This window comes from Rattus rattus, chromosome 12 (genome assembly GCF_011064425.1).
Source record: "Rattus rattus isolate New Zealand chromosome 12, Rrattus_CSIRO_v1, whole genome shotgun sequence".
Lineage (NCBI taxonomy): Eukaryota > Metazoa > Chordata > Mammalia > Rodentia > Muridae > Rattus > Rattus rattus.
In genome coordinates, this window is record NC_046165.1 from 65,050,497 (window position 1) to 65,075,780 (window position 25,284).

General features: G+C 42.8%; 1 protein-coding gene across 3 annotated transcripts in view; it reads right to left on the reverse strand.

Moving 5' to 3' along the window:
• Rcbtb1 (RCC1 and BTB domain containing protein 1) overlaps positions 1–25,284 on the reverse strand; it is a 39,857-nt gene that overhangs the window by 9,514 nt on the left and 5,059 nt on the right. For 2 of the 3 annotated variants that reach the window (XM_032917477.1, XM_032917476.1), the window contains 8 exons: positions 14,795–14,865; positions 14,511–14,680; positions 14,012–14,162; positions 9,019–9,185; positions 5,053–5,211; positions 3,193–3,300; positions 2,207–2,349; positions 763–953 (listed from right to left, as the gene is read on the reverse strand). In XM_032917477.1, the coding sequence (XP_032773368.1) occupies positions 763–953; positions 2,207–2,349; positions 3,193–3,300; positions 5,053–5,211; positions 9,019–9,185; positions 14,012–14,162; positions 14,511–14,636 (1,045 nt within the window). In that variant the 5' untranslated portion in view covers positions 14,637–14,680; positions 14,795–14,865. Of the gene's footprint in view, positions 1–762; positions 954–2,206; positions 2,350–3,192; positions 3,301–5,052; positions 5,212–9,018; positions 9,186–14,011; positions 14,163–14,510; positions 14,681–14,794; positions 14,866–25,284 lie in introns of those variants that run through there. The other variant, XM_032917478.1, reaches the window with a different exon arrangement.

The following is a 25,284-nucleotide window of genomic DNA, read 5'->3' on the forward strand; positions in this document are numbered from 1 at the left end:
AGGTTTTCATAGGTGCCTCAGCATCTCCTTACAGAATGGAAATAACCCTTCCCCCCTTGGTCTATGATGGCCAGTACAATCCTGACTTTTAGGAAACAGCGATGTAGGAGATAGTGTTCTGAAAAAGATCTCCACACTGTGACATACAAAGACCTGGAGAAGCCTGTCACACTTCGGCCAGCTGGAAGAACAAATGGACGTATCAGGCTGTGTACACTAAACGTAAGTGTGATTATAACCAAACGATCCCACTCACTGAACCAATTTTCTTCTTTTCTTTTTGCTTTGGTCATTGTATTTATTGCAAATATACATTGTGTTACACTAACTGAGATGGTAAAATATATTTTAAAAAATGTTCTTTGTTTCTCCTTAAGTTAAGCAGCAGCCTAAATTCTTCTTTTTTTCATAAAAAGGGGATGCGGATGAGGCATGACTGCTTGCTGAGTGGTTGGTTGCCTTTTGCAAACATTTGGAGCTTAATATGGCACAACATGGGTGCAAAGCATTGTGAATGGACTAAATGCTACTTGACTGTATGGGTTAATTTTGTTATTAAATATGAATTCAACTGAAATAGAAGTACTTAGGGAAGAAAAAAATAAGACCATAGACGTGTTTGATGACCTATGAATAAATGTGCTTACTATTCAGGAAAAGCATTAAAAGTAGCACACAGAAAACTCAAACAACTCACAATAACCAAGTGCGCAGGGAATGGGGTTTGGTGACCCTGGGTGGAAGCAGGCTTAAGCGGCTTACCTACAGACAGGAGGCGCCATGAGACAGCTGGGGTGCCAAAACAGGCAAATACGTCATCGGTGCAGGAGAAGTGGGTTAGGTGCGGGAGGATGACAGACTGGCCCCGGCACTGGCCCCACATGTACACATGCCCGCCCTGCGTCTTGGCAGCAGATGTGTGGGTGGAGTGACAAGCTGCAATCTCTATAACCCTGAAGAATTAAGAAAAATGTGTTACCCCTTACACATTAGCCTCCAGCACACGTCATAGAGTAATTTAGAAGGAAATGCTTGAACAGCTCACAATCAGCCCAAGATCAGTGATATCAGCAATAAATCCTGCTTACAAAACCAAAGGTCAGGAAACACCCCTGATCCCCAATCCCCCCACCCCATACACACAGACACACACAAAAGAAACAGGTTTTTTTTAAAGGTTTTGGTTTGTTTTTTGTTCTATTTTTTTTTTACGTTTAATGTATATGTATGAGGTTTTTGCCTGAGTGAATATGCATGCCGTTTGTGTGTGTGTGTGTGTGTGTGTGTGTGTGTGTGTGTGTGTGTGTGTGTGTGCTGTGGTGGGGGGGTGAGGGTAAAGTACACTTTTGTGTCAGAAGATAACCTCAGGTGTAATTCCAGATACCATAAAGCTTTTTATTGAGACAGAGAGAGAGTCTCTAACTGGCCTGTAACTCACCAAAGAGGCTAGGCTGGCCAGTCCCTGACATCCCCATCTCCACCTTCCCAGTGCTGAGATTACAAGTACACATCAACACATCTGGCTTTTTACATATGGGTTCTGGGGATCGAAGCACTTTCCTTATTCAACCATCCCTCTCCTCTCCACCACAGTCCCTTGTAGATATTATCTTCAATACGGCATTTCCTCACAGATACATTTTCCCCCTCATCCCCATCCAGAGTTCAGCATCTTCATTAAGATGAATACCACTGGGCTGGGGCTCACAGACCCCGGAGATTCCACCGAAGCTAGACCTGCTTCAGTTTTCTCAGTGCTCCTAAGGCAGGGTCCCAGACAAACTGTACATAAAAACTCACAGTCTGATGAACACACATTAAGTGTCTATCCCAATAGCAGACATTAAACAAAAATCAGTATTTAAACAGATAACGTCCTTTAAAAAGCAATTTTAATGATTTAAAAGTGAATTTAGTTGACAAAGTTAGCGCTACCCTCTCAATTTCAGTATGACTGCAGACCCTAGATAACCTCCCTTTGCAATGGACAACTCCATGACTTTCAGAATGAAGAAGCTTTAGGTTCTACCGATCACAGGTGGGTGCCTCAGAAGACAGGGCAAGAGTATGCATGTTCATTGACTCACAAACCATTGTGATCAAAATGAGAATGTTAATAAGCAAGAATCACAAGACAAATACCACAGCTCTGCTACAGACCCAAGGCTACATCCGATGTCTCCAAGGCATGGCATGGTCACTTTACCTTTCTTTTTCCACCATGATCTGTGTGGGGCTCAGCAGGTTATTTTTGCTTCCAGTTCCCAGCTGCCCATATGTGTTAGCTCCCCAGGCATAGAGCAGTCCCTCATCTGTGAGTGCTAGTGTATGTGCATAACCGCAGACGATCTGAAAGGAAACACAAATGGTTACCATACTAGGAGACAGGCAGGGAAGGGCCACCAACTGTTAGCTCAGTCAGTCTCTGCAGAGGGCCAGTCAGCTGCACATGTACACCAGAGAACCCCAACCTCTGATCCCTGGACGTTTTCATGAGCTTCTTTACTCTGTGGAGAAGACCATGTCCAATACCATGGGCTTCCCTTTTCTCATGGAAAAATCAAGACGGCTAAAACTTTAAATGTAAAAGCTGAGGGCCTAAAGAGTTGCCAGAAATGAATGACAGAAGAATTAACCTTCAATACATCTGCCGTAGTTCTGGAGCCAGAAGTGGAGTGGGCTGGAGCAAGAGTGATTTAACGCATGTCCAAACGCCCAAAATCTTGTCTCAAGATCTTCAGGAGTAGGACTGCTCCCTCCCTGCCCTGGACCTGCATGTCCTGGTACACATGTCCTTATCCATCCATTTTTGCCACCCTTGAGGTGGTCATAGTCTGGTTGCCAGATTACAGGTTAATCTTCCTATCTCCTTATAAGGTCATATTCAGCAAGCACCTGGAATTCATCTTCATGCAAATAAGGCACTACCAATACCTTGGCCCTGGCCAATAATGTATACGTACCCTGAAAGCCTCTACCCACTCCTCAGAGGTTTAAACAACCTTTGTTCCCCTCAATTAAATGAGTTGTCTCCCTAGAACTGGCTGCTTCTCGAGCCTCATAGCTGCAGGCTAAGCTTCCAGCTGGAGTGCAATGAGCAAGGATATCCAGAGGCTGGAAGTAGGCAAGGGGCAGCACCATCAAAGCAGGAAAGGTGGGTGTGGCTGCCTGGCAAGAGAATGCAATGTGTACCTGGTTCACGCACACGCCGTGCAGGGCTGCCACCCTCACTGGGGTCAACTGGTTGCCGTTGTTTCCCAGGCCCAGCTGTCCATTGCCATTGTAGCCCCAGCCATACACCTGAGAGGAGAGAGGAGAGGGCTGTAGGAAGTGCCAATAGGAAGGGAAGTCCTGTCCTGAACACACCAGATCCTCCAGAACCTGTACTGTATACTATGTGATCCTACAGGTGGAATTCAGAGGCTTTGAGGGTGATGATGACTGAACTGACCGTCTGTTCCTATCTCTCGGCTTCACGGATGAGGAAGTTGAGGGCCAATGATGATCAGAAGCACCTACCACACACCCTACATAGTAAAGGCACTGAGGAGGAGCCTTTAGCCAAAGCTTAACAGAGGCAAAGAACATGTGCCCTCTTGGTGAGAGGGTGGCAGAAGCCGTGGACGGCAGAGGTCACTGAGGCACTTTAGGAACAGTGAGAACAGCATTTCGTTCTAAGAGCAACTGTTAGGAAAGGCATTTAGAAACGGAGCACCAAGCAGAGTTAGATGATGGCATTCCAGGCAGAAGGCACATAGAACATCATAGGAGAAACTGAAGATAAGTAGGAAGAAACATGGTAAGAGAAAAGAAGTCAGATAATAAACTGATTTAAAAAAAAAAAAAAGCCAGGCATTATGTGAATGCCTGTAATCCCAGCTCTAAGATGCTAAGGCAAGGAGACTGACTGCCACAAATTCGAGGCCAGCCTGGGCTACATGTCAAGTACCAGACCAGCAAGTGCTACACATCAAGACACCATCTAAAACACAAAGGGACAAACAAGCAAACACAAAAGAAAGCGGAATACATCTAAGAATTTTTACCACAATCTTTAAAAATAGAGATTAAATTTTCATTTTTAAAAGACCACAGAGAGAAGGGTAAATGAGTGTCAGACAGAAAAACTATTTAGTAGGTAATTTCACATCCCATCAGAAAATAAGTGAGCACTCATAGGCTCAGAGCTAAGGAGTAACAAGTAACCAAGAGAGTGAGTGGGAAAGAAAGGGGTTGTACAGGGAATCACAGAACTGGATGGTCACTTGGTGTTTTAAGTGGCACCTGCCTATAATTCCATCTGTAGTAGATCTGACAGGCTCTTCTGTACTCCTACGGGCATAATTGATTCTTGTGCACACATGCATGGGGACACACACACACACACACACACACACACACACACAATTTAAAAAATAAAAATAAATCTTAAAAAAGTAGAAGCATGAAGAACACTGGAACAGAGGACATTAGATGACTGAAGTACTCAGGTAACAGGATTGAATAAAGAAAAAAAAAGTCAACTTGGGTTGACTCTGTTAATAATTTCCATGCACCAAGGAAAGCATAAGTGTTAAGTGGTCCATTTAAGCTGCACCAGTAATTTCAAAGAGATAAGCATCAGCTCAAAAGTGGCCACAGTACAGGGCAGCAGGGAAGAGTCTTATAAAAGTAGCCAGCAATGATCAACACCGTGATGCTTCTTCCAGTAGAACGTTAGAGACACTGTGGGGTTTTATGAAGTCATTAGCTAACTTAAAAAACGAACAGATGACACCATTTAATCCAAATACCTGAGTATTGGCCTACATGATCTAATGTTTACCCCACCCTCTGCCCTTATGTGACTATGGGGATCTTGTGAAAACTGAACTTAAGACACATGTTTACTTGAAGTCTTCAGATTTGCAGTCATTCTGAGGACTGAACACCTGCTAGCTGGTCCTCAGTTAGGGTCAGTTACCCAAGACAAGCTCTCCTCTCCATGCTGGACCTTTGAAATGGAGGCGGGAGTGGGTAGGTGGGGGGAGAAGGGAAGTGAAGAGCACGAACCTCACCACTGTCCAGAACAGCCATGGATGAGGTCTGACCACAGGCAATGTTGACCACTCTCTTGGTATGTAAACAGTTGGTAACTTTCCGAGGAGTTGGCTGATTTGCTGTAGATCCTGATCCCACCTGACCACAGTTGTTATAGCCCCAAGCAAATAACTACAAGAGAAGGGTGAACCAGTTGTCAAGCCTTTGGCATGGTTTGGACTGCTTTATGTGCACTTACCTACTTATCTTCACGGTAATTCCATACAGTGGCCTTGGGGTAAGCACTCTTCTCCCCTGGGATGGGCCCTGCCCGAAGTTACTTCACACTGTGTAAAATGGTCTTTCAGACTGTACCTTGCCCTGGGAGGGTCCATTTTATAAGCAGCTTCTTACTTGGAGGGAGACCCTACACTTAGTGGTCAAATAAACAGTACCATTTGTCTGGCACCATCCACAAGACAATATTCAGGGACAATAGCAGGAGGATGATAAATAAGGACGCTGCTATGTAAATTTATCAATATATAAACTAGGGGCTGTAGGAAAAACCAGCAAACTGAAATCACATCAGAAAATCCAAGCATGAGACTAAGAAAAAGGGGCAACACTTGCACCTGGACCCCATAAAGCGGACAGCTGACTGTGCAGTGGTGAGGCTCCCCCAAAGAATTTCATCTGACCAGTACGTACGGGAAGCAGAGAATCCTTAACTGTCCTAGGGACTTCAGCTCAGCATGGACACCCTGCTGGCCAACTGCTATGCATCTGTCTAGATTGGCTACTTATCCATGTGCCCATTCGTTCCCCTGGGTCCAATCCGACCTCTTGCCCCAAGAGCCTCCACTTCACCTTGCTTCTGAAGCTCAATTTTGATTCCATACTTTGACTCTAGCAGCAGCATCAGTTATCACCTCTCCCAGAGAGCTCCAGTCTGGCTTCATCATTTTGTTCCCACAGAGACTCTCTTTGACCTTTACCAGCTTTACCAGCTTTTACTTCTCAGGTCTCTTTGAAACTCCTGTAGCTCTGCTGTGATCCCTTTAGCCCCTGAATGAATATTATAATGAATATTATAATATTTATGTTTCATACAGAGAGGGGGAAGGAGGTGGACACAATGTAACGTGTGTCTAAGAGTTATGTTAAGTAATTAAGATTGGAGTTAAAAAAAATAACTGGAATAAAAAATTTGTGATGGCCTTCAGCCAGAGTACCAAGGAAAGCTAGGCTACTGCAGAAGTGCTACCAAAGCTGACATTTGGGAAGACACAAACATGCTGGTCTATGTGGCTGACATAGTACATTTATAACAACCATTGAGCTTATAATTGTTCGTTGTAATTTCTCACCATGACATACTAATAGTTGTAAGTGCTGAGGTCACGTCTGTTCCTGCAGAAATACCATTGATTATGGTTTCTATGCCACAGCAGCTATCAACTGCCAATGGCTCTCAGAAAGGAACGGAACCTGACGATCTCTCCCCATCCACTGTGGAAATTTGGGCTGGCGTGGTAGTATGAGGGTAACCACAGCTGTTGTGCGTTTCTGAGCGATGGCCATGCTACGTCTAGAAAACAGTACTGTACAGCACTCTGCCACAGCCTCCAGTCCTACTTCCTTCCCATTCTCCTTTCATGACACCCCCTGAGCGGATGTCCAGTGAATGACCCCACAGGCATGCAACCCAGGCAGTACTAACTGTACCTGGATGGCTTATCGAGGAGTGGGGTGAAGTCAGGAGGAAATGTATCGGGAAGGATGTATAGGGACCTGGAGGAGGACATGGAGAACAGGGAGGCTTAATGGCAGAATTTCTAAGACCCCCTCCTCCACCCCACACCTTTGCTGTAACAAGCAGTACTCACACAACCCCAGTAGGGCTTCTAGATTCTACACTGGCTTCTTCCTTCCCTGTAATACATTCTACGTTCACATGTCTGATGCTATCCAGACAACAACAGTAAAGCCTACTGTTTACATATTCAAAGAAAAGGTGCTATGATTATGAAAACCTAGATGAAATGTGTTTTACAGATTCAAGAAAAATAACCTATACTTCGCCAAGGGACACTCAGAAATATCTAGTTTAATAATGCACCATTAACCAAAGTAAAATAGGTTAACAATTCAAACAAAACAAGAATCTAGGCTTCAGAAATGCGCAAAATTCATCTAATTTCAATAATCATTGAAATCCTCTGGTGCTTCTGAAATATTCCAAGTTCCTTTAAAATGCCACTGTATTTAATTTTAAATGGGGACCATGGTTAAGGCCTGTGTGCTCTGCCCGCCTCTGGTACATTCTAACTGCAAAGCACTGCCCAGCATCAGTTTTGTAGTCTTTCCCCACGTGGCAGAACTAACTAATACCTTGGGAGAACTTTAAACAAGGCACAATGTGACTGACCTAGTTTATGCTTAGGAAATCACGGAGGACCAGTCAGGGAAGTAAGACTGGACAGGTGCATCTCAAAGTTACTTCACAAAGACCAATGGCACTGGACCAACAAGACACAAGGCCTGAGCAAAGGCACGAGGTGGAGAGCAACAGTCATGTGAGATCAGAGGGAAAGTGAACAGGGTAAGTCGATAAGCATGGACACAAGGCTGAACAAGTTACTATGACACCGGAAAGCTGCTTCCCTCTAAAATGATTATAAACAATGAAAATCAAAATACACTGTGAGAAAGGAGTCCTTAGGAGCTCATATATCATATCTGATTTGTAATAATGCCAAAGAACAGAACTTGAACACTACGTTTTCTCATCAAAAGAGTTTTCTGAAATAAACAAGATAGCTCAGGGGTAACAGCTCTTGAGTTTCATCTCCAGACAAACTTGAAAAAGGAGAGGATTTCCACAGGTTGCCCTTTGACCTCTACATGTATATCACAGCATAACTCCCAAATAAACAAACAAACAAACAAACAAACAAACAAACAAATGCAATAAAAACCATTTATTTAAAAGGTTTTGTTGGCTTATTTTTTCATTTGTTGAGATAAGTTCTTCCTCTGTAGCACAGGCTGGCCTAGAAATGTCCATCGTGCTTTCAAGTCTTTGGTACTGAGACTATGGACAGTTACATACCAAGCCAGGCTAATGGTGATTCTGACTACATGACACATATATTACTGGAGAAAGGATGTATTCACATGGGTTTTATTGCTTGGCTATTTTAGCTACTACAAGGTGTAACAAGTAAAGCAGGAGATTTTTACAATAGTTGAATAGTGAGAATGCCCAATATATTCAAGATAAATGAATGGGCTTAGGGTAGAGCACTTGCCTAGCATGTGTGAGGCCATGGGTTCAATTCCTAAAACCTCCTTTAATGCACATAAACAACAACAATGACGTGTGTGTGTGTGTGTGTGTGTGTGTGTGTGTGTGTGTAATGGGATATCATTCAGCCTTAAAAAAGAATACTTGGAAAGTGCTAGGAAATGCTGTCTTCTGGACAGGACACGGCGGTGCACTAAAGAACTCGTTGCAATTATGGTTATCTGCACGGGATAACAAGATCAGTCAGTGGTCCAGCAGCACAACTCAGTGCGTTACCCCCTCACACCCCAAAAGTGACACAAAGATAGGAGCATGCTGAAGGGGCCCAGAAAAGTGGTGGAATAAGGCTGAGAGGATCAACATACATTGTACATATGTTTAAAATTATCACACACCATAGAAATGAACCTTGAGGACACTATGCTAAGTGAGAATGGTCACTGACTGACAGATATTATTTGATTCTATGTATGGGCAGTACCTGGAGTAGTCAGATACAGTGTCAAGGAGAAGGAACATTTCACAATTTGGAGCTTCAGCTTTTTAGGATGAAGAGATCTGTGAACGGATGGACCGAACAGTGTGATTGTGCTTAATGCTACTGAGCTGTGCACTCAACATTGTTACGACAATAACCTCTGTATCATGCACTTTATGACAGTTTAAGAGAAATCAAGGAGCACACTTACCTCTCCATCAGCTGCTAAAGCCATGGAATGATGTGAACCACAAGCTACCTCAACCACTTGTTTGACCAAGAGATTAGTGCAGACTTGAATAGGGGCAATGCCTTGGTTGGTGGTCCCGTTTCCCAGCTGGCTGTATCCATTATGGCCCCAGGCATAGACGACTCCATCTAAACACACAAGCACATGAAGCACTAGCTCCAATAAGAACTGGTAAACCCCTGCAACTCCCACTGTGTCAGCATTTGTGCCCTCCTCTTTATAAGATGACCACTAGTAGGGAGTCAGGGAGCTAACAGTTAGAGAAAGAACAGAGAGGGCAGAAACAACCTCACATGATAGGTCTTGGCACTCATACCCAAGAGCAACACTGTGGCCAAAGTCAATGTTTACGTATAAAAATAGGCTCTCTAGATTGAACTCCTGCAGTAGGACAGGAGAATATAGAGTTCAAGGTCACCACTGGCCACAGAATTCATTTGAGGCTAGCCTTAGTTACATGGGACAAAAACTTTGGGAAACAGACAGATGGTGTAAGTAACAAAGCAAATCGGAAAAGGCATCAACCAACATGTGCAAAGGTGGACATGGGCAGGGAGCCAATTCCAGCCCTAGATTTCCAAGGTGCGCCATTATTTGAGAGATTCACAGCAAGAACATACTAGGGCTTTCCTGTCATCATTGCTAGTTGGGAGTGGGTTGTATGGGGCTCCAAGGATTGGGTAAGGACTTGGGGTATACACACACATACACATACACAAACACACACACACACACACACACACACACACACACACACCCTACAAGTAAATTTATTTATTATGGGGTTTTAGTAAGTTTAGTAATTTTCTAGAACATCTATAGGAATAAAAATGTCAGAAAATTATCTTTTATGTAAGAAAAATTCCAAAAAGAACAAAGCAGGAAAAAAAGGAAGGAAGGAAGAAAGTATCCATGAAAAGTTGTAAAAATCTTTTCTAGAAATGAAGGCAGGACCTACAGATTACTAGTAAGCTAAAAAGTGCCTACTCCAAAGCAGTGGGAGAAAACAGTCTCCCACACTAAAATCCTGAGGTGAGTCAACCCATTGAGTCACATCAGTAAAATCATCTTAAGACAGACTCAGATTTCCTCATGTCCCTTTCTTGTAACATTTCTAGGGAATGTGTTTCACCAGGTGAGGGTCAAATCCAAGGAGGATCCTCTCTCTCTCTCTCTCTCTCTCTCTCTCTCTCTCTCTCTCTCTCTCTCACACACACACACACACACACACACACACACACACACACACACACACACAGGGAATGAGAAAGGATAATGTGAAGAGACTTTTGAGGATGACAGTGAAAGAGAAGCTTTGGGCTGGCAGCTGTGCAGGCAGCATGAGAGGGTAACCAGTCGGCTTCAGAGTTCTGGAGGAGAGATGGGGATAATCTCCAGAGATCATCTGGATGTGCTATTCCATAAAAGAGTGGACGCATGTTAATGATGGATGTGTATGGACACCAGTAAGTGAAAATGCTCAAAGCAATTATCAACCTCAGGAATTGGGTGTGTGGGGGTGGGCATCATACAGAAAGGGGGAAACCCAGCTATAATACTTACACAGTCCCCAATAAACACCAACTAAAGAGTACACAGGGAGGGACCCATGGCTCCAGCTGCATATGTAGCAGAGGATGGCATTGTCTGGCATCAATAGGAAGAGAAGAAGACCTTGGCCCTTTAAAGGCTCATTTCCCCAGTGTAGGGAAATGCCAGGGTGGTGAAGTGGGAGGGGGAGCATCCTTATAGAAGCAAGGGGAGGGAGATGGGAGCAGGGAAAACTAGGAGAGGGGAAAACATTTGAAATGTATATACATAAAATATCCAATTTCAAAAAAAGGAAAAAATGCAAACAGCAACACGGATTTAACATGTTGAAAGATAAAGGCAAGACAGAGAGAAGACAAAGAGCTAAATTCTATCTGCCACAATGCAAAGTTAAAAGATGCTACCCCAAACTGAAAACTCAGATGTAGAAACAGAGTATGTTATTTTACAATAGGAGAGAAAACGGGCTGGTAAATGGTTCGGTGGTAAAAGCCCATGCTGTGCACTACCACGAACCCACATTAAAAAGCTGCATACGCTGGCATGCGTCTGTAATCTCAGCGTACAGAGAAGTGGACGACAGAAACGGAGCATCTCCCCGAAGCCTAGCTGCCAGCAAGCCTGGAGTGCAGGGCACTGCTGACAGACTTTGCTCCAATAAGGTGGGGGCTGGTTAGTAAGATGGCTCAGTGGGCAAAGGCACCTGCTAACCAAAGACACAAGCACAAGAGTAAACTAACTCCAAGGGCTGTCCTCTGAACATATGCTTGCTTGTACACACACACACACATACCCCACGTGCACACATCAGTAAGAGAAGCATGTGTATGTGTGTATACTGTATGCATGTGGAAGCCGGAGGTGAACATCTGGTGTTTTCCTCTACTATTTGTGTTATTTTCTGAGAGTCTCTCAATGAACCTGGAGTTCACCACTGGCTAGGCCAATTTACCCTCAGGTTCCAGGGATCTGCCTACCTTCCATTCCTCCAGCACTGGAGTTAAGAGGCATGCACTGACATAGCCAGTTTTTTATATGGGTGCTGGGAATCTAGACTCAGGTCCAAATGCCTCACGGCAGGCACGTACCTATCGTGCCATCTCCACAACCCTTTGCTTTTGTTTTGAGACAGTCTCATATACCCCAGGGTGGCCCAAACTCAATAAATAGCAGAAGGTGGCCTTGAATTTCTAGTTCTGGTACCTCCACCTCCAAAGTGCTGGGGTTATAGGCATGGACCATCAGCTCTGGCTTTAAGTGTGCTGGAAACAGAATCCAAGCCTGCATACATGCTCCATAAGTACTCTTATCAATGGAGCTACACCCCCAGCTTCCACTTGTTTAAAGTGTTAAAATGATTTTAAAACTACTGGGAGATGTCTCATTGAATAAAGTACTTGCCATGCAAAAGGTGAGGACCTGCATAGGAATCCCCAGAACTAGTGTAAAATTGGGCAGGATAGTACATGTCTATAACCCAAGGAGAATCCCAAGAGGCTTGGAGTCTACCCACCAGAGCTTTAAACAATAGAGAGGTCTTGTCTTAAACAAGGTGATGGCAATGACCAATGGGTCATTTGCACTGTGACACCCCCCAACACACACACCAACACCCACCCTTCCACACCCCTACCTGTACTCAAACATGAACACACATGTACACATACACACACACCGAGTTTTAAAAATCATTTGATTGGTTATAACACACATATATAGTAATCAATCAAACATATGGTATTCAATGTATAGTATGCTTAATATATTGTATAAACTATACTATAAAGATAAGAAATTAAAAATTTATCTCATCAAACCTCAATTATTTGTATACTAAATTTAACACTCAAGATATTGAAAACAAAAACCTATTGTCTAGTCAATTAACATAATTCTAAATGATCGTGACAGCTTTCAAAAATCAAAACTTTGAAGAAAGTCAGTAATTTGAAAGTGTGTCTTTCAGTGTGTTTGCAATATTAAGCGTGTTCTTCAGTACTTAGAGTCAGGTATCAAGAACTATTTGGAAACTTCCAAACCCTTAGGCCACAATGAGTAATAGGGAACCAGCTGGTAGAGCAGTAGCTAAAAGGGCCAGAGTGGTGGCAATGGAATGACTATTTAGAGTAGTCATGACAGATTGCCTTACTATGCTCAAACCCAGTCAGAGTCCTGTATGAGGATCAGCTCTAATAGCCTCTGAGAAAGATACAGAGAAGTAGAGTGGATACAGACTTGAGGCAGCTGACCAGCATCAGTGGAAACTGGGGTTCCCTAGCAAAGACACAAAAGCAGAGATGCAATTTGTCCCCCAATAGCTGCCCTACAGGACCAACTAACAGAACTAGAGCATCTGTAGGTGACAGAAGACCTAAAACTCAAAGGGAAGAAGTTACATGTGACAAACTGTCGGAGAATTGCTTGCCCACAGTACTGACAATCACCAAGGGAGAACATCTATGCCTCTTTGGTAACCTTGGTGAGGCAGTCAACAGGACAAGAATCTGTCCACTTCTCCTATGCCTTCAATATGGCAACCATATGGATGTTCTTCAGAATAAACTAAGACATCTTGATTCAAGATTCAGCAACCACACAAAGGAAAAAACATCCATATTATGTGTGTTTATAAACATATACCAAAGAGGGCTGGAGGAATGGCTAAGAATATATACTACTCTTCCAGAGGACCGAAGTTCCCACATCGGATGGCTCACAACCACCTACAGCCCCAGCTCCATGAAGCTCTAGCGTCTCTAGCCTCTGCAGGCCCTATACTAATGTGTACTCGCCTCCCCACTGTACACACAAGTAGTTCAGATAATAATAAAAACAAATTTAAATACATTTGCATATATTTACATATAAACATATCATATATTTATATAGATCATATAGTATTATATACAATATATTTGTACATATTTAATATACAGCCAATTTATTTTATATAAAATATATTTACATATTTCATAAATATATTCAATTTAATATATAAGCTTATGTATTATATATAACACATGTTTATAAAAATATGATTTATATATAAATTACACTGTATGTATATATGTATGTGTGTGTGTATATAAAAGAAACCCTTTCAAAGTTACCCTGTGATCACAGAATCATTAAAATACCAGGCTAGGAATTAAATCCTTTGCCCTGTCCAGCATTCTGCAATTTACATTGAAAGTCTGAAAACCTTCAAGACATGACATGTCTTCATGTACACCACACACTGCTGCTAGCATAGAGTCAGCCTCAAGTGCCTTATACTGTTCCTTCTTTCTATACTCTCAAATAAAGAACAATTTAAAGTTAGTTATTTGATTTGCCTTTTCCTTGGCTCAGAATTAACTGTCAATTACCCACAAACCAAAAAGCTACAGTTTTCTGTCTTTACCTTCAGTGCTGAGGAGGACATGGGGACCACTCCCGTAACTAAGGCTTTTGATCCTTTTTCCACACAAAGCTTCTAGTTTCTTGGGCACCAGGGTGCTCTGGTTATCTCCAGTTCCTAGACAGTTACTATAGTTCAGTCCAAACACGAAGACCTAGAAAACAAATACCTTTGCCTACATCATCTGACAAAACCACAGCTCCTTGCCCCTGCTCAGCAAATAAGACATACTCACGTCTAGTTTGATAGCCCAGGTGACAAGAAGAGACTAATAAAGATAGTAAGAAATTTGCAGTGTCTGCCGATAACACTCAGACTTTGCAATGTTAGTCTACACTACAGAACAGAAGGCACTAAAATACAAAACTGGAAAACACATCAAGGTGCTCTTCCTGAATTTCAGATTCTCTTCATCCCAAACCTATTCTCAGCCTTCAAACTATCAGGTTTCAAGTCCAACCCCACCAAAAGGCTCCCAAATTCAACTTGTTTCCAGTCTTACCTCATCACTGTCAGTGACATAGATCGCCTCGCTGGCCGAGATTCCAAAGACACACGCTTTCCTGATAGATCCAGTTTCCTGGGGCGAGAGCAGAGTGAAGATTGGCCACTTTCCTACATCTACCATGACTGTGGCTTTGGATGACTCCTATAAATAAGCTGACATCTCCGCTGCAAGTGAAAAACAAATCAAGAATAAATTAATACTCACTAGGCTAAATTTAACAAGAGTCTTTAAATTATTAATAATGCCACCAAAAGATAATTCCAGAAAAATCTACCTACCATCAGTGAAATGGATCACTCACTTCCCCAATGTGTCAAATCCTTTTGTAACCTTCAAACCAGGCCTTTTCCTGAAAGGAGAGCGCAACATACTAGACACAGGTGTTCCCCTCACCAAACACTAGCAGGTTACACCTGTTACAAACACTAGCAGACTCACCTGTTACAAACACTAGCAGACTCACCTGTTATAAACACTAGCAGACTCACCTGTTACAAACACTAGCCAACTTACCTGTTATAAACATGCACATGTTAGTATCCAACAGAAAAGGCTGCTACCTATACGGATCTAGCCTCTCCTAGGGATATTTCACTCAGGGATTCAGAAAAACATTACAGCACTAAACCAGAATTCTGGAGGTAAGAGGCAGGTGAGTTTGAGACCAGCCTGCTCTATCAGGACAGCTAGAGCTATATAAGAGATCCTGTCTCAAACAAGCAGACATTGCAATCCTCATTTTATCTGTCAGTTCATATTTGCAGGTTGGGGGTGGGAGGAAATTAGAAAAATCAGAAGCATCATTTCCACCTCCACATTCACTGTGCCCAAACCCAGGGCACTGAAAAGCTTGTTCCTTATAGAGGGTCCCCACCACACAGAGCCACTGCTTCATGACAAAATGTGCTATTCCCCAGAATGCTGAAAGTAGGTGAAGCTGCACGAGGAAGTGAATGAAAGTGTCTACAGACACACAGTATCACTCACACTTACAAAGAGAAGGCTGCCTATTCCAGTCTGGGTGCTGAGCGAATGACTGTGGACTTTCGGCCAGGCTCCGTGAGCTCAAATGGAGCCCTACAGGAAGGAGATACGTACAGACACAGACTCTGAACAATAGAGTTGTATGCAAGGAGTACTAGGTGGGCTCCAATTTCTGTAATGCTGAAAAGAAGTGGTGGGATTCCACGGGGTCTGTTCAAACACAAAGCCCTATCATGCCAGTGCATTTCCATTCTGACTCTCAGGTCTGGAAACAGAATAGAACTAGCTTTCGTAGTGAGGACCCAGTGCTGACATTCCCACTAACTCCCCTTTGCTCTTTAAAATCAGCCACGAAAGGCAGTTCTTTCTGCACTAACCCCTGCCTTACACACACACACACACACACACACACACACACACACACACACACACACACACACACACACTATGAGAGTGTAATGGGGCTTCAGCACACCAGCCAATGCCTCAGTTCCCACACACACACACACACACACACACACACACACACACACACACACACACACACACACACTATGAGAGTGTAATGGGGCTTCAGCACACCAGCCAATGCCTCAGTTCCTACACACACACACACACACACACACACACACACACACACACACACAATGAGAGTGTAATGGGGCTTCAGCACACCAGCCAATGCCTCAGTTCCTACCACCCAGAGACTGCTCCCAACAGCACCAAGGATCTTATTAGCCCTAACATCATCTCACACATTCAATGAGGTGTGAACACCATAAAATATCACTAGAGGTAACTGTCACTGTAACCAGACACCTATAGTGATTCTTAAGCATTCTTAAGGATATGGATAGGGAAAAAACAAACAAACAATAAAGCCATTTCAAATGGTACAAAAGAATACTGGAAAGTTAAGTCTTCCCCACAGTGAAAGCAATCCCTATTATCAGTAGTTTGTACCCTTCCAGGGGTAATAAATACCTCTGTGTGTGTGTGTGTGTGTGTGTGTGTGTGTGTCCAAGCACGCACGCACGCGTGCATGTGACACACACAGAGAGAGAGAGAGAGAGAGAGAGAGAGAGAGAGAGAGAGAGAGATCGAGATCTGCGTCTGCGTGTACATGTCTAGCACAAATATGTTTAAGAACAAAACACAAATGGAAGCTTTAATCATTTCTTTTTAATGGCAACTGCTCCCGCTTAGCCCTAGGAGAGCTCCTGCCCTTCACCAGTTCTAAGGAAGTCCATGTCGCTAATGTAACAGTGACCCTTACTAGGGTCATTTAAGTAATTTGCTGCTTTATTCTGGAACACTGAGAGTACTGTTTAAATGTCTGAAAATACTGAAATGTCCTATGTTATACATAGATTTCAAAAAATGAAATAGCTGGGGGTTCAGGTCCAATAACTATTTACCATTGACAACTATTTCAAATTCCTTTATAACTCACCATAAATGTAGAGCAGAGTCAGTTTACCCGTCATTTGTAAGTAGGGTCAGAGTAGCTCAAAGGGTAGCAACAAAGAGGTGAGGGGGGAGGAGGAGGAAGTAGAAATAAGAAATGTCCCGAATGTCAGGTCTGCACCTCTTACAGAGCAGATGGGGCAGAAGCCATGGATGATGTAAATGGTGCTAAGCAGGCTGCTGCTCCGAGAAAATTCAGAGGCGTCTTTCTTTTCATAGCACAAGCCATACAGAATTAGCCTTTATCATTCAAATTTATTAACACAGCATTCACATACGATCCAGGCCAGCAAAAGTGACCAACGACTGGTCAAAATTGGTCATCTCTTGCCAAGCCTGAGAACCTGAACTTAACTTACAAGACCCAAATGGTAGAAGGACAGAACCAATTTTCAGAACTGTCCTATGCTGTCCACACCATAGCACATTCACATCAACATACAATAAAGCAACACACAAAATAAATAAAAATGTAATTTAAAAAGATTTAAATGTAAGATTCATAATGGGCTGAGGGCTGTAGCTCAGTTGATACAGTATTTTCTCACCATGTACAAAGCCCTAAGTTCAGTCCTGTAATACCTACACTATAGAAATGGAGGCAGAACCACAAATTCAAAATCATCCTTGCCTATGCAATGATTTTGAGACTAGCCTGGGATGGATACCTGAGACAGACAGACAGACAGGCAGGCAGGCAGGCAGGCAGGCAGACACAGAAAGGCGTGCAGGAGCGCGCACACACACACACACACACACACACACACACACACACACACACACACACACACAGAGCAGGTATGTTAAGTAGAGTTAGAGATTGATTTAAAACACAGTGATATTAAAAACCATACAACTTTCAATGGTACAATTACTCTGACAAGTAACTCTGCCCTCAGGGCTTGGCAATTTCCTTCAAGATCAAGCTCACCTTGTAAATGAGGGTTAATTTTATGAGCTGAGTTTGAATGTGGCTAAATTAGGTGAAGCTTTACTTTACAAGGCAATTTATTGGAAGGCTGACAGTTTGAGAGTCGGTGTGAGAACCTGCTTAGACAGCTCTACAGGCACAGCCCTTCAACACACAAGACACAGTACTATCTTGGCATAGCAGCAGGGACAGCGTCCTAAGTGAGTCCGGTGCTTCAGGCCCACATTTACTTTTAGCTAGTCAGTGTGCTATGTTTTTATCTGTTCTGAGCCTTGATTTCTCAAAAATCTGTTCCAGCTCTAAAACTCTGTAATTCATATTCAACACGTAAGAAGGTGCTGTGGGGGATTCTTGAGTACATGAAAGCCAGTGTTAACATGATCAGTCAGGAAGAAGGCCTGGCTAACAATATCATTGTTTATCATATAAAGAGCAGTATTAGTTAGGCTGGTCCAAACAGGAAACACGAGTATCAACAGATTTGCTATCAGCATGGGCTATTGTGTATGTAATCATATAATTATAAATATATTAACCTACTTATTAAGGTAGGCAATTAAGTAAGTATATAAATATATGTGCGAGTGGAGGCCAGGGGTCAAGCTCAGGTATCTTCCTCTGTCTCATTTTCTGAGATTGTCTCTCACTGAACTTGGAATTCACTGACTTTCTACACTGTGTGGAGCAAGCCTGCAGGATCCACCTATTTCCACCTCCCAGCAACAGGTTCACTGACCAACAGGATCATACTCTGCTCTAGGAAATGCTTTCTCACCAACAGAATTAACACATTCAGCCCAAATCATTGGGTTTTTGTTATGTGTTTGGTTTCTGGAGATAATAAGCAATGGGAAGAATAGAAGTGTCTGGCAGAGATCTTCCTGGTCGCTGCCACCGAGAGCCCGTGGGCAGAACCCCGCGAGCGAACTCGAGCCTCGGGACCAAAGGTAAGACTAACTTATCTGCTGCAAGTGACTTGCCGGGTGGAATCGGGACAACAGAGGCAGAATCCCTCTAGGACCAGGCACGTCCTGTGTTTACGGAAGTCCCACACCGTGGATCCCGCCCGCAGCAGCTCTCTGCTCCCAGAACCCGTGGGAGAGATACCTTACCGCCTGGTCAGGTGGGCACTCCTGAGGCTGCAGAGCAGAAGAGACCACCAACACTGCCCACCCCTGCCCACATCCCTGGCCCAAGAGGAAACTGTATAAGGCCTCTGGGCTCCCATGGGAGAGGGCCCAGGTGAGGCAGGAGCCCTGCCTGAGACACCGCCGGAACCTGAAGGAATCAGACCGGATAAACAGTTCTCTGCACCCAAATCCCCTGGGAAGGAGAGCTAAACCTTCAGAGAGGCAGACACGCCTGCGAAACCAGAAGAGACTGCTCTCTACACACATTGCTGATTCCAGAGGAAAACACCGAGGCCATCTGGAACCCTGGTGCACGGAGGCTCCCCGGAAGAGGCGGGCGAGATCTTCCCGGTTGCTGCCACTCATGGAGAGCCCGTGGGCAGCACCCCGCGAGCAAACTCGAACCTCGGGACCACAGGTAAGACCAACTTTTCTGCTGCAAGTGACCTGCCTGGTGAACTCAAGACACAGGCCCACAGGAACAGCTGAAGACCTGTAGAGGGACAAAACTACACACACGAAAGCAGAACACTCTGTCCCCATAACTGGCTGAAAGAAAACAGTAAAACAGGTCTACAGCACTCCTGACACACAGGCTTATAGGACAGTCTAGCCACTGTCAGAATTAGCAGAACAAAGTAACACTAGAGATAATCTGATGGCGAGAGGCAAGCGCAGGAACACAAGCAACAGAAACCAAGACTACATGGCATCATCGGAGCCCAATTCTCCCACCAAAACAAACATGGAATATCCAAACACACCAGAAAAGCAAGATCTAGTTTCAAAATCAGATTTGATCATGATGCTGGAGGACTTCAAGAAAGACGTGAAGAACTCCCTTAGAGAACAAGTAGAAGCCTACAGAGAGGAATCGCAGAAATCCCTGAAAGAATTCCAGGAAAACACAAACAAACAGTTGAAGGAATTAAAAATGGAAATAGAAGCAATCAAGAAAGAACACATGGAAATAACCCTGATATAGAAAACCAAAAGAAGAGACAAGGAGCTGTAGATACAAGCTTCACCAACAGAATACAAGAGATGGAAGAGAGAATCTCAGGAGCAGAAGATTCCATAGAAATCATTGACTCAACTGTCAAAGATAATGTAAAGCGAAAAAGCTACTGGTCCAAAACATACAGGAAATCCAGGACTCAATGAGAAGATCAAACCTAAGGATAATAGGTATAGAAGAGAGTGAAGACTCCCCGGCTCAAAGGACCAGTAAATATCTTCAACAAAATCATAGAAGAAAACTTCCCTAACCTAAAAAAAGAGATACCCATAAGCATACAAGAAGCCTACAGAACTCCAAATAGATTGGACCAGAAAAGAAACACCTCCCGTCACATAATAGTCAAAACACTAAACGCTCAAAATAAAGAAAGAATATTAAAAGCAGTAAGAGAAAAAGGTCAAGTAACATATAAAGGCAGACCTATCAGAATCACACCTGACTTCTCGCCAGAAACTATGAAGGCCAGAAGATCCTGGACTGATGTCATACAGACCCTAAGAGAACACAAATGCCAGCCCAGGCTACTGTATCCTGCAAAACTCTCAATTAACATAGATGGAGAAACCAAGATATTCCATGACAAAACCAAATTTACACAATATCTTTCTACAAATCCAGCACTACAAAGGAGAATAAATGGTAAAGCCCAACATAAGGAGGCAAGCTATACCCAAGAAGAGGCAAGAATCTAATCGTCTTGAAACAAAACAAAGAGAAGAAAAGCACACAAACACAACCTCACATCCAAATATGAATATAACAGGAAGCAATAATCACTATTCCTTAATATCTCTCAACATCAATGGCCTCAACTCCCCAATAAAAAAGACATAGATTAACAAACTGGATACTAAGAATTGAGGACCCTGCATTCTGCTGCCTACAGGAAACACACCTCAGAGACAAAGACAGACACTACCTCAGAGTGAAAGGCTGGGAAACAACTTTCCAAGCAAATGGTCAGAAGAAACAAGCTGGAGTAGCCATTCTAATATCAAATAAAATCAATTTCCAACTAAAAGTCATCAAAAAAGATAAGGAAGGACACTTTATATTCATCAAAGGAAAAATCCACCAAGATGAACTCTCAATCCTAAATATCTATGCCCCAAATACAAGGGCACCTACATACGTAAAAGAAACCTTACTAAAGCTCAAAACACACATTGCACCTCACACAATAATAGTAGGAGATTTCAACACCCCACTCTCATCAATGGACAGATCATGGAAACAGAAATTAAACAGAGACGTGACAGACTAAGAGAAGTCATGAGCCAAATGGACTTAACGGATATTTATAGAACGTTTCTACCCTAAAGCAAAAGGATATACCTTCTTCTCAGCTCCTCATGGTACTTTCTCCAAAATTGACCATATAATTGGTCAAAAACGGGCCTCAACAGGTACAGAAAGATAGAAATAATCCCATGCGTGCTATCGGACCACCACGGCCTAAAGCTGGTCTTCAATAACAATAAGGGAAGAATGCCCACATATACGTGAAACTGAACAATGCTCTACTCAATGATAACCTGGTCAAGGAAGAAATAAAGAAAGAAATTAAAAAACTTTTTAGAATTTAATGAAAATGAAGGTACAACATACCCAAACTTATGGGACACAATGAAAGCTGTGCTAAGAGGAAAACTCATAGCGCTGAGTGCCTGCAGAAAGAAACAGGAAAGAGCATATGTCAGCAGCTTGACAGCACACCTAAAAGCTCTAGAACAAAAAGAAGCAAATACACCCAGGAAGAGTAGAAGGCAGGAAATAATCAAACTCAGAGCTGAAATCAACCAAGTAGAAACAAAAAGGACCATAGAAAGAATCAACAGAACCAAAAGTTGGTTCTTTGAGAAAATCAACAAGATAGATAAACCCCTAGCCAGACTAACGAGAGGACACAGAGAGTGTGTCCAAATTAACAAAATCAGAAATGAAAAGGGAGACATAACTACAGATTCAGAGGAAATTCAAAAAATCATCAGATCTTACTATAAAAGCCTATATTCAACAAAACTTGAAAATCTACAGCAAATGGACAATTTCCTAGACAGATACCAGGTACCGAAGTTAAATCAGGAACAGATAAAACAGTTAAACAACCCCATAACTCATAAGGAAATAGAAGCAGTCATTAAAGGCCTCCCAACCAAAAAGAGCCCAGGTCCAGACGGGTTTAGTGCAGAATTCTATCAGACCTTCATAGAAGACCTCATACCAATATTATCCAAACTATTCCACAAAATTGAAACAGATGGAGCACTACCGAATTCCTTCTATGAAGCCACAATTACTCTTATACCTAAACCACACAAAGACCCAACAAAGAAAGAGAACTTCAGACCAATTTCCCTTATGAACATTGACGCAAAAAATACTCAACAAAATTCTGGCAAACCGAATCCAAGAGCACATCAAAACAATCATCCACCATGATCAAGTAGGCTTCATCCCAGGCATGCAGGGATGGTTTAATATACGGAAAACCATCAACGTGATCCATTATATAAACAAACTGAAAGAACAAAACCACATGATCATTTCATTAGATGCTGAGAAAGCATTTGACAAAATTCAACACCCCTTCATGATAAAAGTCCTGGAAAGAATAGGAATACAAGGCCCATACCTAAACATAATAAAAGCCATATACAGCAAACCAGTTGCTAACATTAAACTAAATGGAGAGAAACTTGAAGCAATCCCACTAAAATCAGGGACTAGACAAGGCTGCCCACTCTCCCCTACTTATTCAATATAGTTCTTGAAGTTCTAGCCAGAGCAATCAGACAACAAAAGGAGATCAAGGGATACAGATCGGAAAAGAAGAAGTCAAAATATCACTATTTGCAGATGATATGATAGTATATTTAAGTGATCCCAAAAGTTCCACCAGAGAACTACTAAAGCTGATAAACAACTTCAGCAAAGTGGCTGGGTATAAAATTAACTCAAATAAATCAGTAGCCTTCCTCTACACAAAAGAGAAACAAGCCGAGAAAGAAATTAGGGAAACGACACCCTTCATAATAGACCCAAATAATATAAAATACCTCGGTGTGACTTTTAACCAAGCAAGTAAAAGATCTGTACAATAAGAACTTCAAGACACTGAAGAAAGAAATTGAAGAAGACCTCAGAAGGTGGAAAGATCTCCCATGCTCATGGATTGGCAGGATTAATATAGTAAAAATGGCCATTTTACCAAAAGCGATCTACAGATTCAATGCAATCCCCATCAAAATACCAATCCAATTCTTCAAAGAGTTAGACACAACAATTTGCAAATTCATCTGAATAACAAAAACCCAGGATAGCTAAACTATCCTCAACAATAAAAAGGACTTCAGGGGAATCACTATCCCTGAACTCAAGCAGTATTACAGAGCAATAGTGATAAAAACTGCATGGTATTGGTACAGAGACAGACAGATAGACCAATGGAACAGAATTGAAGACCCAGAAATGAACCCACACACCTATGGTCACTTGATTTTTGACAAAGGAGCCAAATCCATCCAATGGAAAAAAGATAGCATTTTCAGCAAATGGTGCTGGTTCAACTGGAGGTCAACATGTATAAGAATGCAGATCGATCCATGCTTATCACCCTGTACAAAGCTTAAGTCCAAGTGGATCAAGGACCTCCACATCAAACCAGACACACTCAAACTAATAGAAGAAAAACTAGGGAAGCATCTGGAACACATGGGCACTGGAAAAAATTTCCTGAACAAAACACCAATGGCGTATGCTCTAAGATCAAGAATCGACAAATGGGATCTCATAAAACTGCAAAGCTTCTGTAAGGCAAAGGACACTGTGGTTAGGACAAAACGGCAACCAACAGATTGGGAAAAGATCTTTACCAATCCTACAACAGATAGAGGCCTTATATCCAAAATATACAAAGAACTCAAAAAGTTAGACCGCAGGGAGACAAATAACCCTATTAAAAAATGGGGTTCAGAGCTAAACAAAGAATTCACAGCTGAGGAATGCCGAATGGCTGAGAAACACCTAAAGAAATGTTCAACATCTTTAGTCATCAGGAAATGCAAATCAAAACAACCCTGAGATTTCACCTCACACCAGTGAGAATGGCTAAGATCAAAAACTCAGGTGACAGCAAATGCTGGCGAGGATGTGGAGAAAGAGGAACACTCCTCCATTGTTGGTGGGATTGCAGACTGGTACAACCATTCTGGAAATCAGTCTGGAGGTTCCTCAGAAAATTGGACATTAAACTGCCTGAGGATCCAGCTATCCCTCTCTTGGGCATATACCCAAAAGATGCCCCAACATATAAAAAAGACACGTGCTCCACTATGTTCATCGCAGCCTTATTTATAATAGCCAGAAGCTGGAAAGAACCCAGATGCCCTTCAACAGAGGAATGGATACAGAAAATGTGGTATATCTACACAATGGAATATTACTCAGCTATCAAAAACAACGAGTTTATGAAATTTGTAGGCAAATGGTTGGAACTGGAAAATATCATCCTGAGTGAGCTAACCCAATCACAGAAAGACATACATGGTATGCACTCATTGATAAGTGGCTATTAGCCCAAATGCCTGAATTACCCTAGATGTCTAGAACAAATGAAACTCAAGACGGAGGATCAAAATGTGAATGCTTCACTCCTTCTTTAAAAGGGGAACAAGAATACCCTTGGCAGGGAAGAGAGAGGCAAAGATTAAAACAGAGACTGAAGGAACATCCATTCAGAGCCTGCCCCACATGTGGCCCATATATATACAGCCACCCAATTAGACAAGATGGATGAAGCAAAGAAGTGCAGAAGTGTAGATCGCTCCTGAGAGACACAGCCAGAATACAGCAAATACAGAGGCGAATGTCAGCAGCAAACCTCTGAACTGAGAATAGGACCCCCGTTGAAGGAATCAGAGAAAGAACTGGAAGAGCTTGAAGGGGCTCGAGACCCTATATGTACAACAATGCCAAGCCACCAGAGCTTCCAGGGACTAAGCCACTACCTAAAGACTATACATGGACTGACCCTGGACTCTGACCTCATAGGTAGCAATGAATATCCTAGTAAGAGCACCAGTGGAAGGGGAAGCCCTGGGTCCTGCTAATACTGAACACCCAGTGAACTAGACTGTTGCTGGGGGCGGCAATGGGGGAGGGTCGGGAGGGAACACCCATAAGGAAGGGAGGGGGGTATGTTTGCCGAAACCGAAAGGGAATAATACTCAAATG